The 18,602-nt window shown below is 45.4% G+C and overlaps 1 protein-coding gene across 3 annotated transcripts in view; it reads left to right on the top strand.

The window, feature by feature from the left end:
- ralgapa2 (Ral GTPase activating protein catalytic subunit alpha 2) overlaps positions 1 to 18,602 on the top strand; it is an 85,100-nt gene that overhangs the window by 58,833 nt on the left and 7,665 nt on the right. For all 3 annotated transcript variants that reach the window (XM_068721464.1, XM_068721466.1, XM_068721463.1), the window contains one exon: positions 17,542 to 17,663. In XM_068721464.1, the coding sequence (XP_068577565.1) occupies positions 17,542 to 17,663 (122 nt within the window). The remainder of the gene's footprint in view (positions 1 to 17,541; positions 17,664 to 18,602) is intronic.

Here is an 18,602-nt window from a genome sequence, read left to right as displayed (position 1 = left end):
CTGAACTGTGAGGGTTTGTGAAATCTGTGTACTTGTTTTCTCGCACAGGGTCCAGCTCTCATTGTCAGTTAGAATTTGTGTCAATTTCTTCCGTCAAGAAGACACAACCGCGGCCTTGCATCATATCACAAGCCCCCTCGCAGACAACTCGTAATGTATCATCTATTATTTATGTGCCTGATGGAAAATGCAGCTGGTCTGGCTTTGTGTGTCCTAAGTGTATTGTCTGCAACTAGTCCACCCTTCACAGCGGCATTTTGAATAATTGAGACCACAAAATGTTCAATCTAAAACAACTTAAAGGGGAAAATCACCACCTTTTCATGTGGACGTCCATTCAGTATGGATGGTAAATGTTGTATATTGAAGCAATAGATTCCTCAGTGTGTGCTGTATTGACCCAGAAAGCTGAGTTTGCAGGAGCAGAATCAGTTGTTTTTATTGCATTTGACATGACAGTGACGTAGTTGGATGCGAGGAATATTTAAAGGCTTCTGTTTGAGCTTCCTAGTCTCTGTCTCTGGACGGGTCACCATCAGCACTGACTGGACATCCACTGTCGAGGATTTTCCCTTTTAAGTGTTTATAAAAAAACACCATTCATCAGCAACGGAGTAGAATAGATAAATGTAATTTTGTTCCTCTGTTTACGGTACTTACTGCATGCACACAGTGTTTGATCGATGGGCTTGGAAGACACAATGAGTTTGTCTGTGTCACCTGAACCCAGCCTTTCACTGAATGGCTTCGCTGTCTGCTGCCATTTACTGTATCATGAAGATCCTTCATACTGTCACTGTAGAATAATGTTTTCACCCAGGAGCCGGGATTCATTTCTTTCTTCAACCAGCACTTGAGTTTGATGTGCCGTCCATCACTCTTTGTGATGGGGGTATTGTTGAGGCTAAAAATTGTCTGCGCACGTGTGTCGGGGAAATGGCAAGTTTCTAATAGGTGAGACAGTGTAAAACTGACCTTGATTCAGAGACGTAGCCTCCCTACTGGACAAAATCAATAGTTTTTGCACACTGCCCTTAGTCCCAATCCTCTGCTCTGACACACACGTAAACACATACACGCACACACACACATACACACACACACACACACACACACACACACACACACACACACACACACACACACACACACACAGATCCATCTCCAGGCAGCGATCAATAACCATAATCTGTTTCTGCCCATCGCCAGTCATGCGAGCCAGGCTTTTAGGTGGTGTGTGTGTGTGTGTGTGTGTGTGTGTGTGTGTGTGTGTGTGTGTGTGTGTGTGTGTGTGTGTGTGTGTGTGTGTGTGTGTGTGTGTGTGCAGTAGCAGAAAGAAGAGAGGGATGCTTGATCCTTTCAGTGTTGAAGTCTGTCATGTTCCCTCACAGGCTTGTGTGAGCATATCTACAGTCCCCTTACTCCCCTGAATGCCCAAACGAGATGTACATAATTTCAATGGACGTATACTGAAAAAACATAATAGACATGAGATCTTGTATGCACTCCTTTGTGTGCTGTTGCTGCCCCCCCCCCCCCCGACTCCATCATAATAATTACAGTCACTGCATTGGTAATGACATATTCTCACACCCCTTCTGAGCAAGTTATTGTCCCGCTCTCACTGTGTCTTTGTCCAACGGCAGTGCGTTCTTTTGTATACTGTAAGATTCCTCACCTAGCGGAGATGAAAGTGCGCCTGTATGCATGATAGGATGTCGTGAATAGGATCTGCCATGTTAGTGTTGTCTCACATGAATTATTTAGCATCGTTGATAGGTCTAATTTGCCAGCTGTTGTGCCATAACTGTCGGCAGTCTCATAGATAATACTCAGCAGTCTATATCACTGTGGAACACAGTGCTTGACTGGGCACAGTGAGACGCCAAGCTAGCCATTATACGCTGGTTTCATGCAATGGTCTGAGCTGATATGAGGATAACTAGCCAACTTCCTGTTTATGGAAACAGGACTGGCCAACTAACAGGTCTTCTAAAAATGCCAAGAGTTGTTTCTAATATACAGTAGCATTCTTAAAGGGAGACTTAATACATCACCATGACATGTGGTGCAACTTATATGAACTATCTGGTGGTGTGTCCGTATTTACTGGATACAAGTCTTTTAGTTGGAGGCAGTTGGCTGATGTGGAGTGGGTCGGTAGTTGGGGGGTTGGTTTAGGGGCCATTTCTGAGTTGAAGTGTCCCTGCTTGGAGTTGGCCAGGGTGGTTTGGGCGGAGGCTGGCATTGGCTTTGATAGAGCGGTTGAGAGTTTACGCAGTATTTGGGGGGCTACGCAGAGAGGAGGGGTCTCTCCCCCACTGAATGTTTTAACCTAATCCCATTATCAGTGTAGCGCACTGCCTCCCATCTCTTCCCACTCCTTAGCCCTACCCCCCTCCCGCCCTGCTCTCCAGCTGACCAGCTGTTCCTGCCGGGACTCACGACAATGTCCGATGTGTTCAGATCACTGAGTACCCCCCCCCCCCCTGTCCCCCGTCCCCCGTCCAATACGCACACACAAATACACAGAGCGCAGTCCATGCACAACCAAAGCAATTGCCTAGCCCATTGCTGGAGCCTACGAGGGCCCAGAGGGAGGAGGGTGTTAGCTAGGGGAGAAGGGGGTAGCGCTGGGGGTGAGGAGGGGGCAAGCACAGGCCTGTCAAACCAAGAGCCCTGACTCAGGAGGCAGCCCAGCTCGGATGGCATATGGCGTCTAGCTTCATACAACATGCAAAAGTATTCTCTCCCTTCGCTGCGCCCCCCCCCCCTCTCCCTGTCTCCCTCCCCTGCTGCTAATGCAGAATGACTCATAGCATTACTCTTTTTTTTTTTTCTCTCTCTCTCCTCCGTCCCCCCCACCCCCCCGACATTGGTTCCTCCTCCTCTTGCCACCCAGCCTGTAACAAAAGGCGTCCGCTGCATGGCACCCACACCATGAAAGCCCTGGGGGCCCAGCCCAGCCTGAGCACGGGGGCCGCCCCTTTTAAACACAGGTAGAGCAGGCGTGGAACCAGACGGCCAACAGCAGGGACCCAGAGCCCCGCCTGGGGTAGCGTACACACACACTGCTGGTGTCAAACTGTTGTGCCTGTTAGTGTGTTTGTGTTTGTATGTATACGGAAGCTGCCTCTATTTTGCGGTGCCTCTGGTGTAACTGAAACATGGGTGTGTCTATACATTTTTGAGAACCGTGTGTTCCGTTTGTGTCTCACTGCAACCTTTCTGAGAAATAAGGGTTGTCTTTTATTTGCCATAATAATAGAAGGGCTACTTTCAAGTGTAATTTAACTCCAGGGTTAATTACACTTTTAGATTTTTACATTTATTTCCCCACTTTTTATTATATACTGTTAATGAACCATTTATATAGTGGGAGGGAGCTTTCAGCAGCCAGAATAAGCCCGTTTTTATACACTACATATGTTATAGATAAAATACTAGCACTAGTAGATACTAGTAGAAACAGCATATCATGGTTTAACCCCAAAAATGTCATGCTCCGTGTATTTTTAAACTTGAACCCCCACCCTCACGCCCCTCCCCTTCTCTCGCCGTCTGTTATGCATTCATGTCTGACATCTGTGTGTTAGTGAGCGGCAAAGTGAAAGCCTGCAGGACTGACGGTTTTGTTTGGGGTCGTCCAACCTGTCCCGTCCCCAACTCAGGCTTTGGGTATCAGGTAGAATAACATAAACAATGACTTTATGTATTTAACTGCTTGGCCTGTGTCAATTTCAGAGCATATTAGTATTTTCTATATGTGAATATATTATATTAAGATTAATAAGGACTACTAATTACTTGCTCATGCAGGTTCTTGAAGAATTTCCACTGATATCAAATGGAAAACAAATAAATTAATTTAAATGAAACTAATAAATGAAAAACATTTAATCAAATATAGAAATTACAAGTGGTCGAGTGTCTTTTTCTATAGACACAAACTTCTATTTCAAGTACAGAAAGCATCACAATGCTGTGTTTTCATTCTGCTGCTGCTGAAGAAAAGTCTCCTAGTGTCAGGCTCAATAGACTAGATTCCCACCAATTGAAAGGACGAAGAGGATAGCACGACTTTTATTCCTTTTATTATGTTTTGTAAACTCTTGAACATGTTGGCCCAACAGTGAGTAATCATCACAAAGTGGCTGCTAATATGTAAAGGAATGACTGCCTGTGTTGGTTTGGATATTAACACTCATCAAGACCCCTATACTCTTGGAAAGATTGTTAAAAAAAAAAAAAAAAAAACGACAACCTTCCTGGCTAAATATCAACAAAAAAAATGAAATTTGCTTTAAAGACTTTCCTACTAACAGGTCAGCGGTCTCTGTGTCCACCAGCCAGAATAATCTGACCCAAGAGTGTCACCACTGGACTAATACCGACTGCATTTCCGTTAAGAAGACATGTTCATTGTGATTGATGTGTGGTGGTGCGGCTCCTAGCACGGGTGTAAAAACCTGTCTGTCTGCTTTAAGTGATAAGCATCCAGCTAGCCATTCCATCTGTTCCCCCTAGCCCTGTTTAATTAATGAACTTTCTTTCTCCGCCCCGTTGCCAGCCAGCGCAACACTAAAGCAAAAGCTGTTAGCCCTCTCAGGTTATCCAAATGGATGCATGTTCTAGTCCCCCCCCCCTCCTCCCCTCTCCTCAATGGGTGCGTTCTCATTGATTAGTTATGTTTTGTTTTCCCCTCTTTTGTCTCAGGGTTCTTGAAGGGAGGGTTAATGAGCTTTCCTGGCAAACCCTAGCGCTTGGAATCCGGGGATAAATGGGAATAATTTTGTTGGTTTTTTTTGTTTAGTTTTTTTTTGTGTGTGATGGGCTTGGCAGAGATGTGAAGCCTCGTGCCACTTTGTGTGTTTGTGTGTACGTGAATGATAATGTGTGTTTGTTTGGATGTGTATGAATGGCTTTGAGGCAGGGTATATTGCATTTCATCCCCGCTGGTCCATTATTCCTCTTCAGAAGCAGGGAATCTGGAACACTCTTTAACAGTTGGGTCTGTCACTATTCATCTTTCAGCCGTCTCAGCACAACTCTTGTCCTGTCCTCTTTTTTTCCACCAAGTACTCTCTCCCTTCCTTTATGTCCCCTCTTCCTTCCGTGTCTCTTGTTACAAGGCAGTGGACAGCCCTTTGTCCAGCTAAAGCTGCCCTCTTTTGTTTGTGCGGCCTTTTTTATCCTTGTGCTAATCGCCATGGTCGTGTGCCTGAGTTGGACCCCATATTTCACGCTCGGCTCTCCTTTGTTTGACACACCGCCCCTGATAAGAATCCCAATTCTAGGGCCTCTCTGATATTGAAATCCAACAGCGGCGTAGAAAGAGCCTTCAATCATCCATTATCTGTGCCCCAGTGATTACCATTCAATCTCCCAGGATCCAGGCTCCTCATCACCGGCCCCAGAGCTGCGGCGTCCCCTGAAAGAACCCGCATCCCTTAACGCCTGTGTCACATGCAAGCATATCCATAGACGTTTCTGATGCCGTCTTGAGACAGCCCTGTATTGAATGCTGCTGGGAAATGTCAGTGAAATGTCACTCACCGTTCTACGCTGGAATCTCTCGGTCTCTGATGTGGCCCTGGGTTTTTTTGGGACTCCTGTGAGAACGACTTGTGACATTATTGGGTTTCTTTGTCCCTAAATGGCTATTACATTTTTTTTTTTCTTGGATTGCTCTTTTTCGTTTTGCACGGGTTGCGTTGCTTTTAATGTCACAGACTTAATTGGCTGTTTTAAGAAGGAATTAGTTGATTATTTATAAGTTGCACATTAATGCCTCTTTAAATGGTTCAAAGGCAGTGTCTGCTCCTCCGCTGGCCTGTGGCCATTGTTCTCTTTTCGAGGATGTCCTTGTGCCTCGCAGCATTTGCATTTTTTGCACAAAATGGTATTTTCTGCATTGACAGACAAGGCACGGCAAACAAAGCAATAACAAAAACAAAACATTTAAGTATGCATCGCTGTGCATTGTCCGCCTCTTTTTTTTACAGAAAGCAGCCTTTGATGTGTTAATACTGATAGTCTGTGTCTCATTGTCAAGTGGTGGATGTGGCTGAAACAGAAGCACTGAGAAATATTGGCCAAAATCTTCCTGTGTGTCTCTCCACTGCAACAGGCTGTAATAATATTGAGTCAATGTGGAACAAAGAGGAAGTATTGTTGGCTGCAGACACAGGTACAACACGTTCTAATTGTGGGCTCCCCTTATCTTAACTAAATGCATCTTTGTCATACAGTATAACATTAAAATAAAGATTGATTCTAATGGTAATGAAATTTAAGAAAACTTTTGTGCTGCAGACATCCACTTATCCAACACTCTATGTTTAGATGCACAACAGCTCTCAGCACCTTTGTTTAAGGCAGTGTACACATCTTCATTAGTTATGTATAGCCTCTAATTACTATTGATGAGACTCTAGCTGATTTGGGTACAAATCTATAGCTTTTGTTATTCTAATGAGTGTTATTTACCCTCAGATCTCTGAGCCAGGGGGCTTCGGAATGGGGCTTTGTGCAGGCAGATCTAGCCGGGGCAGCTCTAGCGACACCCACTTGTTTTTGTATCTGCCGACTTTGACGAAATCCAGTTTCCCTCCCCCCACATCATCACCCGTCTGCATGGACGTATAGCACTTCCCGCTCCTCCATCTGTTTTTGTCCACCCATGAAAAGGTCCATTATAATCTGCAGGATGCACAGTTGATGTGCCGCGAGCTCCGCTTGAGCCAATCAAGGCAGTGCGCTGAACTTAGGCCACGAATCCAAGAGGCTTCAGCCCCTCCCCCAAGTTCATTTTGATTATCTGGGCTCTCTGAGATCTTCAGCTGAACAAGTTTTTATAACAACATTGTCTCCATCATCCCTTTCCCCCCCTATGAAAGCTTCCAGTCTGAATTGGGCTCTATGCGTGCCCACTGGATGATGGCAGGCTCCTGATTAACCCTGGAGTGACTAGCTAATGTCATTGAAGGAGGGCCACCTGGCTGTGAGACTGTACAGTCAGCTGCCACTGAAGGGCCAGAATAGGAGACGACCAGGTGTTGGGCTCCAGCCCCCCTAATTGTTGCCATGTAATAGCCTGCTTGACTGCACAATATAGCCCAGGGGCGAGGATTAGGAAAAAGCTGTTGCCAACACAGAAGTCCATTTTCTTTTTTGCTCAAGGTTTTGTGTGTGGGTTTCTCTCTGTGTGCGTGCTTATGTGTGTATACATGTATACATCCCCTTTGCCGTCAGCCTCATCCATTACAATTACAGCAGGTAGAGGACTGGGCCCCTTTTCCTGGCTGTCACCCAGCCCAGCCCGTCACCGTCCCACCTCATTCATTTCAGACATACAGCTTTAGATTGGGACCCAAATATAAGAACCGATTATTGAGGGTAACTATTGCAGACTTATTGTCAGGCTGAGTGCTCACTGTGTGGAAAGAAAACCCGTCACAAAACTTAATTTCCTCATATCACATCCTCAACAACAACATATTCATCCATCACTATCCTCATCAGTTTGATAAAAAGATATGAGCAACCTTGCCTGACTAGTGTCTTCATATGATATTTTAAGGTAATCACAATAGAATTGATTGAAATATGCCAACTGAAACCACCCTTGCCCCCAGTAACTAACCCTCTCTGCTCTGTGCATTCACCACAGCTGTGATCATATGTAACCCAGCGCTAATCATTATCATTCCCGCTAAATGCCTGGCATTTTGCATAAGGCCAAGCAGCCTAATTGGCCCGATGAACCTTTCACAGAGGGGGCAATGGAGGAACAAGAGACTTCACGTTCGGCACGCCTTGGCGGGGAAGCAGACAGAGATGCTTGGCGTTAAGGCATCACAGTTATTCTGCCGCACATGCCACAAGCATCATTAAAATTGCATAAACCTCTGTTCATTTTGTTTTAATATTTCAGCAGCGCTTGTTTGAACAGTGTTACCGTCGGGTTAAAATCAGAGCCATTTGGCATGACCCAGAGTTGGCCCACTCCTCATTAAGTGTCAGAGTGGTTTTCTAGATGTGTCAAATAGATTATAGAACATCAGGGTACTTTGATTGCTGCCATGCTTTGTTGTGGGCACAGGTGGGTTTGAGTTTGAGTCTGTGGCCTGATGATGATAATCACAATTTAAATTTACATCTAGAAAGTTGAAGAAAGAAGAGGTGAAATGCCTCATAAGTAATCAGATGGTTTTCAAGCGAAGTCTCGGCCGAGCGTGCCCTTCCCGGTTTCATCTTTGACTTTTTATTAAAAGTTCAAATTGAGATCAGATAGATGCTGTTGTCCCCTGTCTTTTTTCTAAACAATTCAAATATCAGGAACTGGAGGAAAAAAAAAAAATAGGACGCATATTCACCTCAGATAACTCATAAGATGCACACCTTTGTCCTGACCTAATAATGTTTCCAGATGGCTGAGGCATTCATGTCACTCTGGCCATCGTCACTGACAAAGGAGACCTTCAGAGAGAACTCTCACCCAGCCAGTCACAGAACTGTATCTGTTAATCTTCATCCCTATGAGCCTTTGCTCATCTTATTATGACTTTCTGTTAATGCACGGTGGGGGCCTGCGTGACTGTCTGGCTGTAATGGGCCTGTGTTTGATTAATCATGTCGATCCATTGTGTTTCACATCTAAGGCTGCTGTGTTACGACTCATCAATGGAGACCAGAGTCCTTTGAAAAGGAGATTGGTTACAGACTCAGCTCATCTGAATACACAAGCCCAGTGGGCTTTGATGGCAGTCATGTTGTGTCGAACAAACCGCGCTACAACAAATCATGACGTCACCAGGTATCTTGTGGCCATCGTGTTTCTCTGTGGTGTGAGGATGACTTGTTGCTTTATCATTTATGTTCAGTGAGCCCCCAACAACATGTCCTAACATACTTTAGGGGTCAACATTGACTTTGGTGTAGGTGCTGTTCTTATGATTTGTTGTGGAGCGGAAATCGATTTTTAGTGTCCCCCAGAGGAATGGTGAGCTTCCAGAGACTCGAGAAAATGGGCGACTACTTCCTCCAGTCAGCTCATAAATAACCTGGTCATGCCAGCCGGCAGACATCAGATTTTGTCTGCAGCGGTGGCAAACCTGTGTGAAATCACTGATGGGCAGTGATGATGTCACAGGTTAGGAGTGATGTCACAGCCATAACTTCCCGTCCCGCTGTCTGAATGCCAGATGGACGGTAGAGAGGTGTGGAGGTTGGAGCTTAGAAAGCTCTTGCTGTGGGGAAACTCACCCCTCAGGAGGTGTCATTAACCTGGGCTTACTGTTTGACCCGACTCCTTTGGGGCTCTGAGCTCCAGTTTCCTCGACCCGCTCCTAATTAGGCCTCTTGTTAAAACTCTTCTGAAACCAGCTATTCCTCCAGAGCATCTGATCTCCTGTATGTCTATGCACACCCAGAAAATGGACACACAAACACCTCCACTCATCGTAATGCATTTGTGACACATTCAGACATTTTCTGTCCCGCTGCTGTGTCTACAGCAAAAAAGCTGTTTAATGAGACACCAAGGTTTGAGTAGCTGCCATATAAAATGGGATTGGGACACACATGCACACTGTAAAATCACCCTACTGGCTAGTTTCTGTCATACACGCTCTCACTTTATCCATCTCAATCTGTTGTTCCATCCCACTATGCCATTATTCCAGCAGCCAGCTGTATTGCCACATTCACTCTCTCTGTCCCTATCTTTCTTTCTCTCCGCGTCTCTTCGTCTAAATGTCTCTGTCTTCCTCCCCGTTTTCCCATAATCACCTCACACCTCTGAGGGCCTCTGCTGAGACGAGCTTCACACCTCAGCTCTCGCTGTGACAACAGGTACCGCTGGCACTCACCGCCTGGCCTCTCTCCAATCAACACCTGCTCGGCTTTATCCCTCTTTCTTCCCTTCCCCTTTTCCATCTTCCCCACTCACTACTCTCCATCTCCGCCTTCTTCCTCCATAGTTCCATCCTATGTTTTAGTGTCTCCGCCAATTTGTTTCCCTGTGTATCCCCTCTTTACATTTCCCAGTCTCTCCTGCCATTTTTCTGCCTCTTATCTCCTTTTCCATAATGAGCAAAGGATAATCCATATGCAGTTCAATCCATTTGTCCATACCGATGCCGCATGTGATCCCCTGTTGATTTAAACATTTTCATGTGACACTTGTCTGCTTTCATTACCTCATATGGTAGCAGTGTAATGACTGGCAACAAAAGCCTGTATGCAAGTCATTTAAAGGTGTGTCTAGCTTGATTTTGCTACCAATCATTTTTCAAATCTGACACTTTTTCCTTTCTAGTTCACCACCTAAGCACGAGACTTAACACCTTAATGTATTTGTATGGAGGGACGGTATTTGTGTGATATACTGCTATGAGAGTGCATGTGGTATGAGGACGTGAGGCACTGTGCCTTTCAACAAAAAATAATGTCCACATCTGCTTTTTTTTACCCTGCTGCACTGGCACAGCGGAACAACCAAGCCCCCCCCCCCCCCCCCCCCCCCCACCTCCCCACCTCCCCATCCCTTCCTCTCAACAGGCCAATTATGTGACTGCTGGGAGTCAGTGGCGATGTGAGCGCTTCTCCTCACCAAGGTCAAGCTGATTGGCCCAGGTTAATGGGCAGATGTGAGGCTAAGAGAGGAGGGGGGGGTCAAGCACCTAGAGGCACTCTCCACCTCATCTCTAAACTGTCCCTCTTCACTACAAGAGGCCTTTTTACCACCAGTGCTTCTACAAACAGGATTAACCTTGGCTGCTGCTGTGGAGGCCTGAGAAGCATAGGGAGTGTTTCCTCTCCATGCATGGCAAACTTTTTGCTTTCATTATAGGGCTTGAGTTTTTTTAAAGGTTCTTCCCTGAATCTTAAGGTGTGGTGGTCGGTCATGTGTCCTCTTTGAGGATAATGTAAACATACCTTGGATCCTTATTGTTTCTATGTTGGGTAAAGGTGTTGTTGTTTTTTTATTTTAATTTAATAAAAGGCTGTGTTAGTCTACTAGTCAGCATTCTCTCACAGATAGCGTAGACGGGGTAGCCTGCGTGGTTTCTAGCGAGGATTAGAGATAATTCACAGAGAAGGACTTCTGAAGTGCTCCACAGTTCTCCTGATTGCTGAATATTGTTAGTGTATCTGTAAGGACTTGCGCTACCCCAACTAGCTTTAAGACTGCTGTGGTTGAACCTCTATTTAAAAAATACACTCCTTGATGCAGAGTCTCTGAATAAATATTGCCCAGTCTCCAGCCTTCCACTCTTTTCAGACGCGCTAGAAAGAGCAAGCTTCGGTGCACATATTTACCAGTCATCTTTTTTTTTTTAACCATTTCAATCTTCTTTCAGGGTTTGCCACTCCACCAAAACTGCACTTACCAAAGTGATGAGTGATCTTTTTCTTACTATGGACTCAGATTCCACCTTTACACATCTATTGCTGGATCTCAGTGAAAGTTTTGACACCATTGATATTTGTCTACTCCTTGACTGACTGGAAAATCAATTTGGTGTCTCTGGCCTTGGCACGAGTCTTACTTAGCGGATAGAACATGAAAATGTTCTGATGTGTAATATGGAGTGCCTCAGGGCTCTGTCCTTGGCCCTCTGGTTCGTTGTCTCCTGACAAAGACCTCTATAACATTTCCTGAGATTGGCCACTTGGCCTGTTGAGGCCTTTATATCCATTTCAGTTAGTTGCTTATTCTTTGATTACTTTAGGCTTTGTACCTGTTGTCATGTTACCATTATACCTCCAGCACTAATGGTAGTGGACTGTAAGTCTAGTACTTATAGTCCATGTTTGTCCTGCTGTGTATCTTTCTATTAAATCTTCCTGAGATTTTCTCCATTTTTTCCTTTAGGTCTTTTTCAGGGGTGAATTTTTCCATCTAAAATCGGGTTCTATGGATAGAGGGTGGAACAAATTGTGGTGTTTGATGGGGGCTGTATAAATATTGAATTGACTTGACCTGACTATGAAACTTTCCTCATTAAGCAAAGAGATTTTAGCCTAGTCACTCAACATGATAAGGGCATCTTTGACAAAAGCGCAGGGGTCAGGCACCCTGCTGCACGCGTCATCTGACTGAAGTGGATAGAAACGGAGCTTAAGAAGTGAAATGTCAGTATGGTGCATCTTAAGACCCCTTGTAATGCTCTATTGCCTAATCTAGACCTTCAGCCTCTGCCCTGCCTTAATCAACAGAATAATGATGTGAGTCTCTGTCTGTCCGTTCATTCTGTTGTTCATTTAATGAAACATTAGAGTAAACACTACAAACAAAAAACTCTTCACAATCTTTCATTGCTTTGTACAAACAAAGCACAAAACGGTATTCCAGTCTGGGACACTTGGGCTGAACCCACTTTAGTCTTCACCGGTCTCAGAGTCCCTGCTGCCGACAGCCATCCCTACAGCAACCACTGCAATTCACTATGGGGATGATATTCCCTATCTTGTCTTCACCAGATATAACACTGGCGTTCACTTGGCATTCAGACCAAATCGTTTTTTTGTCCCATCATGCTTTCAGAATGTCTGAAACTCCAGATGGGCTGTCACACAGTGGTCATAGGGTTCGTCCTTTCTTGACCAAGACCTCTGTGACATTTCCTGAGATCGGCCACATGGTGAACTCTTGAAAGAATGCCGATGGTTTGAATCGCAATACATTTCTGGGGTACCTTCAGTACTCAAACTAATGCACTTGTAATAATTACTTTAATGGAATCTGTGTTTTGAGACCGTTCTATCTCATAGGTCTGCTGAGCTCTTTGAGACCTTTTACTGACAGATAAACCTGAACATAGGTGGACTCTATAATGTTTAAAAAGAATCATGATGTAGACTTATAGGAAACATAGGTAGATGAGGTATTTCTTCAAAACTTTACCGCCATATCAGTTTTGATGTTCCGTTTGTATCTAACACAAACAGAACATGTATGAGCAGGAGCACACGTGGGATGCAATTAAAAAAAAATGACTGCTAATGGTTCATACTTTTCTGTTGATTGACAGTTGGCAGTTACGCATCAAGACGTGTTGCAACATTCCAGCACTGCCGGCACTTGTAACCATGGATGCTAACTTTAAAACAACATTTTGACACCTGATGTTTTATGGGAAACAAAATGCATTCGCACGTTTGTTTTTCAAGGATGCACACAATGTGCTGAATATGAAGTGTTTACATTCAGAGTACCTTTAAGTTGAGGCGTATTTTCTGAAGCCATGAACGTACCTGCTGTGTGTCTGTGTGTCTGTGTGTGTGTGTGTGTGTGTGTGTGTGTGTGTGTGTGTGTGTCAGAGTCAGAGGCCAGTGGTGGCGTGAGGCCTTTTGTCAGCAGGGGGACTGAGGAACACAAAGACAGAGGGTCGATGGTCAGGATGCTGCTCTCCAGAGAGACACCAGTTCAGAGGTCAACATAGGCTCTTTTGGGGAAGTGTGTGTGTGGGTGGAGGGTGTTAGTGTGTGTGTGGGGTGCCTACTTATGCACAAACGGCGATGTGTGAGCATGTGTACGTGTCCGCATGCGCCGGGTGGGGTTACACGCGGCACAAAATTGATCCCCAGTGGACAGGCGTTTTCAGGACAGGTCCCTGTGGACGGAGATAGAAAAAGGGGAGCGGGATGATGATGAGGCTTGGTGGCGGTTGGCGATGGGGTCCAGCAGGGATGGAGCAGCCTGCTAATGAAGAGCCATCTGAGGCCTCCATTCACCTTGAACATGGGCCACTGCAGCTGCCCTGACCTTGGCTTTGATCCACAAAGATGCTTGACCCCCACCATTCCCCCAGAGCAACCCCCTTGCCATCTGGAAGACACACATGCATATGTATACATACGTACGTGCGCACACCCACAGATACATATGCATGTACACGTAGGCTGACTCATACACACATGCTCATATGCCTTTACAGGTTTTATATTGTTAGATTGCTGAAAGAAACGGATTCTAACACCATTTGTGTTCTTTTGCATGTACGCTTACATTTTGTGTGTTTGGGCATAATTGACCTGTGCGTTTGTGTACTAGTGTGTACACTCATACATGATGTGCCAACAATGAGTCACTGGCTTTGTCAGAAGAAAGGGCGAGCAGCGGACAGGGTGGTTAAGGACCGTTATCCACTAAAAACACATTATCCCATACGTGTTAATGTTGTAGGTAATAGACTGAATTAGTGCTTTAAACCTAATACTCCCTCCTCACCCTCATAATGCCCTAACCACAACCTCCACGTCTCGAGACATCGCTCCACTTACTGAAGTTGTTTCACATGTGAGGGCTTTTTTTCTTGTTACTATCCCAATGGTTGCCACGCTCTATTGGCATTGGTTTCCCTCTCTTCTCCCTAATAGGAATGCAGCGGCTTGGAACGTAGGGGTTCCTTGGAAATTCCCAAAGTGGCGCAACACACTTTGCTCTCACACAGCGGCTTGTCGTGCTCGCCCGGTTCAGCTGTAAATGACAGTTATGTCACGGGTGACTTGGGTTGAAGTCCATCTGTGGAAATGTAGACCTGTCTGCATTTTCCTTTTCATTTATTTCATCTCTAGTTTTACGAGAGTATTTTACGGCACAAAATATAGAGGAGCTTTTGTTCGACATAGTAATATTGTCATTCAGAATAAAGGCTTTCACAACGTATAACATTTTCTTAAAGTATAACATTTTGTATTTTGTGATCCATCATTTCCAGAGGATTTTGTTATTTTCCCCCGGAAAAATAGGTCAGTGTCAGCGGGTTTGGTGTCCATCACATGGACATAGTCTTTGCATCACCGTTCTGGAAGTGTCCGTTGATTAAGTTACTGCATGGAGGCAGCCGCATCTGTGCAAATGCTGGGGAACAAGCTGTGCCCGTGGCTTAGTAATTAGAGACGAGCAGAAAGGAGCGGGAGTGCGAGAGAGAGAAGGAAAGATTACCCCTCACTGTGCATCAGGTCTGATTTCTGTGCGGCAATTTTTTTACCCACAGATAGCATCGTACATTTACTTAAGTGAGCTGATTATGGCTCTCGCTTTCACTCATCTCCAAAATACCTTTTATTAGTCTCCCTCCCTCAGCGCCAGTCTTTCTCCCTGGCAGCCTGTCATATATTTTCTCTCAGCTCTTGATAATTCTACACTATCTCCATTCATTTTATTCTTTGAAGTTTTTTTTCTCACCCACCATAATCCATTTGTCTAACTTGGATAGAGGGCAGCGGAAGGAAGTGGTGGAGGAGAGGCGTGTGTCAGAGTCGGAGAGAGCGCCTGCTCCAGCTGGAGTCAATATTTGCTTTAGGAATCTCAATAACAGGCCTCCAGTCATCTGCATCTCTGATAATGGACAGCCATATGGCTCTGTTGACCCACGCTGTGTGGAAGGTTCTCTTTCTCTCTCCTCGTCCTCCCTTGTCTTTCATTTCTCGGCTTCCTTCTAACTTTTTCCCATTATATTTTCATTAAGTCCTTCGTTCTACTTTATTTTGTCTTCCACTTATCGTCTATTTGGGCACATTTTGTTCTTCTACAAACATGCTTTTTCTGTGTCTGTCATCCATAAAAGCCTGGATATGACCCACCACACAAAGCTGTGACCCAAGTTACCATGGCAGCAGGGACCGGCATGCCCACTCTTTGTCCAATACTGTTTCTAGCAAGTGACAGAAAACAGTGATGTTGCATGTCTGGGTATGACTGGAAGACTAACATGGAGCTCAAGAGGGAAGTGTTTGCACATGCTTAAAGTGGTGCTGCTCTGCTTCTCCTGGCCCTGTCTTTCCACTCCCCTTTTCCTACTTTAGGTAGTTAATAGGAGCTTTTATTTTGAAGAGATTTCTCCGTGTTCTGTCCCGACAAAAGTCCAAATATTTTGTGTTTATCCAAGAATCTCATTGTGCAACAAAATGCCCCAAAAAATCAGTAGACATCCCCATTTTTATTCATTTTTTTAACATCTTGTCAATTTTTCAGTTTGTTTTAACTTAACCTCGCAAATATTCAACTTTTACCTTCCACGGTTGAATAATGCTTTACATGTTTTTGCCGTTTAAAAGACATGGACTGTAAAATGACTATATTCTTATTATTTGGTTCAAAGGGTGTGTGGAACAGAACATCGCCACCATTTACGAGTATACAAACCCAATCCCGATCTTCCTCTGGTACCCTATCCTTTTTGTCAGTCTCTGTCCAGCTCTGTCTGTCCCTGTGAGCAGCTTGGCCATCGTACCCTCTGGTGCCTCCCGGCTCAGGTGCCCGTCACCCCCGCTTTGCCACGGTTCCCTCAAAGCCATTGGTCATGGCTGTTGGCCCCTGCTGTGGCGGCATGTGCCCACAGCAGGCCCCCTGCCCAGTCACTGTCTCGTCCTATCTATCGAGCCCAGACCAGAGCCTCTCGGCCCAGTCCAGCCTATCTCAGCTCAGCCTGGTTCAGCCTTGGCTTCAGCAACAGCCCAGTGCTATTCCACCCTGGCAGTTGTAATGAGATGAGGGGGAGGGGGCCTCTATGTTAAGCGACTAGAGTGTGTGTGTGTGTGTGTGTGTGTGTGTGTGTGTGTGTGTGTGTGTGTGTGTGTGTGTGTGTGTGTGTGAGAGAGAGAATGCATGTTTGTCAAGCAATTTGTTAGGTGTCGTCTATCAAAGAAACATGGTCACAACAGACAGCCGTGAGAATAATCAGACTCATTGTCAAACATGCGCACACACTATTAAATCTCAAAAGTGCCATCAGACAGCCCTTTGTCACGCCGATAGTTCCCTGCACCATATTTTATCCAGCACTTGCCTCCATTACACAACAGACTTACCGCGATATATCTATGATAATGATATGATAATGGCATTCGGAACATTTTCCACCCTCATCCAGCAGCCATTTTGCAGGCTCACTTATTTATTTATTTATTTATTTATTTATTTATTAATTTGAGCTTTCCACATTTCAAATCCGGCCATCCATCCGTCCTGCATGCTGGCTGCCCAGGCTCCAGTCACTGCTTGTCACTCTGAATTTCAAATGGCTCCAATTTTCCCCCTGATGGCACGGAGAAGTGGCAGGCAGCACATCGGGGAGGGTGGTCCTAGACATGCTGCCTGCAGCAGGGTTCTATTAGAGGGGAGAGAGGGGAGAGAGGGGGGAGAGGGGAGAGGAGAGGTTTGGAGCATCACGCCAGTAGTGATGTATTCTTTCTTTCTTTTTGTATGATTATTTTGGAGACTGCTTTCTTATTTGGGGCTGTGTGGCATGGCTGATTGGTCCATCTCTGCTTCTGGCTAGGCTGCTGATGTTGGAACTGCCCTGCCTCTCGCTCTCCCAGCTCACTCTCACAGTACATGTATATGCAGAGCAGCACTGGGGGGAGGGAATTTGATTTACAACTGTGACTATGAACTGACATTCTGAAATGAGATTATTTTGTGAGTTTTAGGTTTAATGACAAACGAGGCAAAGAATTACTCCACCTCGCTGCCTTCATCTTCTCCAACAGGCCGTTATGTTTTGTTCCTTAACGAGCGCTAACCAGCTATGAGGAGCGGGCGCTCTACCTGGAGGCCATTGTTCAGAACCACAGAGAGGTCATGACTTTTGAAGACTTTGCCTCACAGGTCTTCTCTCCGTCTCCTGGCTATCCAATGAGTGGGACAGGTGAGAACTGAACCACACTGCACCTACACCCTCCTTCATGGTCTTTACGTTCCATGTCTTTTTGCTTCTCTCATTCCTTCTCTTCATCCCAATGTTGCTTCATCACCCTTTCTTCATTTTCTCCTCCTCCGGCCTTCTTTTGCCCTCCTTGCCTTTTCTCCTGTGTTAGTCTCTCCTCCTCCTCCTCCTCCACAACGCACCTGTTTGCCCCAGTCGCCTCCTCCACCCCCCTCATTCTCTCCACTCTTCTTCCACGCCTACGCTCACTGATGAATATCAAACGACGGGATCGGCTCTTCACGCCGTCCGACTGACTTCAAACACTCCGCTTTCTCCGCTTCCTCAAGCCCCACTCACCCTACTTTGTTCATCTCTTCTTGTTTCAAACTGCATCTTTCCATGCAATTACTTTCCTATGAATATAAGCAGCCTTGTTAAATGGCAGCCGTAGGGTGCACATTTGTGTGTGTGTGTGTGTGTGTGTGTGTGTGTGTGTGTGTGTGCGTGCGCGTGTGCGTGCGCGTGCGCGCGCGTCTTCATGAGCTCATTCACCAACACTTAAGGGATCCGACCGTCAAACAGCAGCTCGCGGATGTCAGCACAGCACCCTTATCAGTCCATGATGAATACAATGGAAAACGTGTCTTATCGTGTTCTTCCTTCTTGTAGCAGCTCTGATCGATCTGCAACAGCACTGAAATCAATACGGAATTGCACTTTTCCACTCTATCGGATCACAACACACATTCTGTTTTGACAAGGAAAGCTCTCCACAATACCACACCATAGATGTCTTGTCATTTTCAAACCTGTCAATGCTGATATGCTTTAAGGGTGGTTGAATATGTATGTAATATTTCTTTCCTGTATGCTGGCATGTGAGAATTATATGTCTGAATGTGCTAGTGTGTGAAGGACTTCAGATTCTCAGACGGCAGG

This window comes from Cebidichthys violaceus, unplaced genomic scaffold, assembly GCF_023349555.1.
Source record: "Cebidichthys violaceus isolate CVI_PGR_0920_01 unplaced genomic scaffold, fCebVio1.0.p SCAF_28, whole genome shotgun sequence".
NCBI classification, from domain to species: Eukaryota; Metazoa; Chordata; class Actinopteri; order Perciformes; family Stichaeidae; genus Cebidichthys; species Cebidichthys violaceus.
The sequence above is the reverse complement of the archived record's forward strand: the minus strand, read 5'-3'. Positions and strand labels throughout refer to the sequence as shown.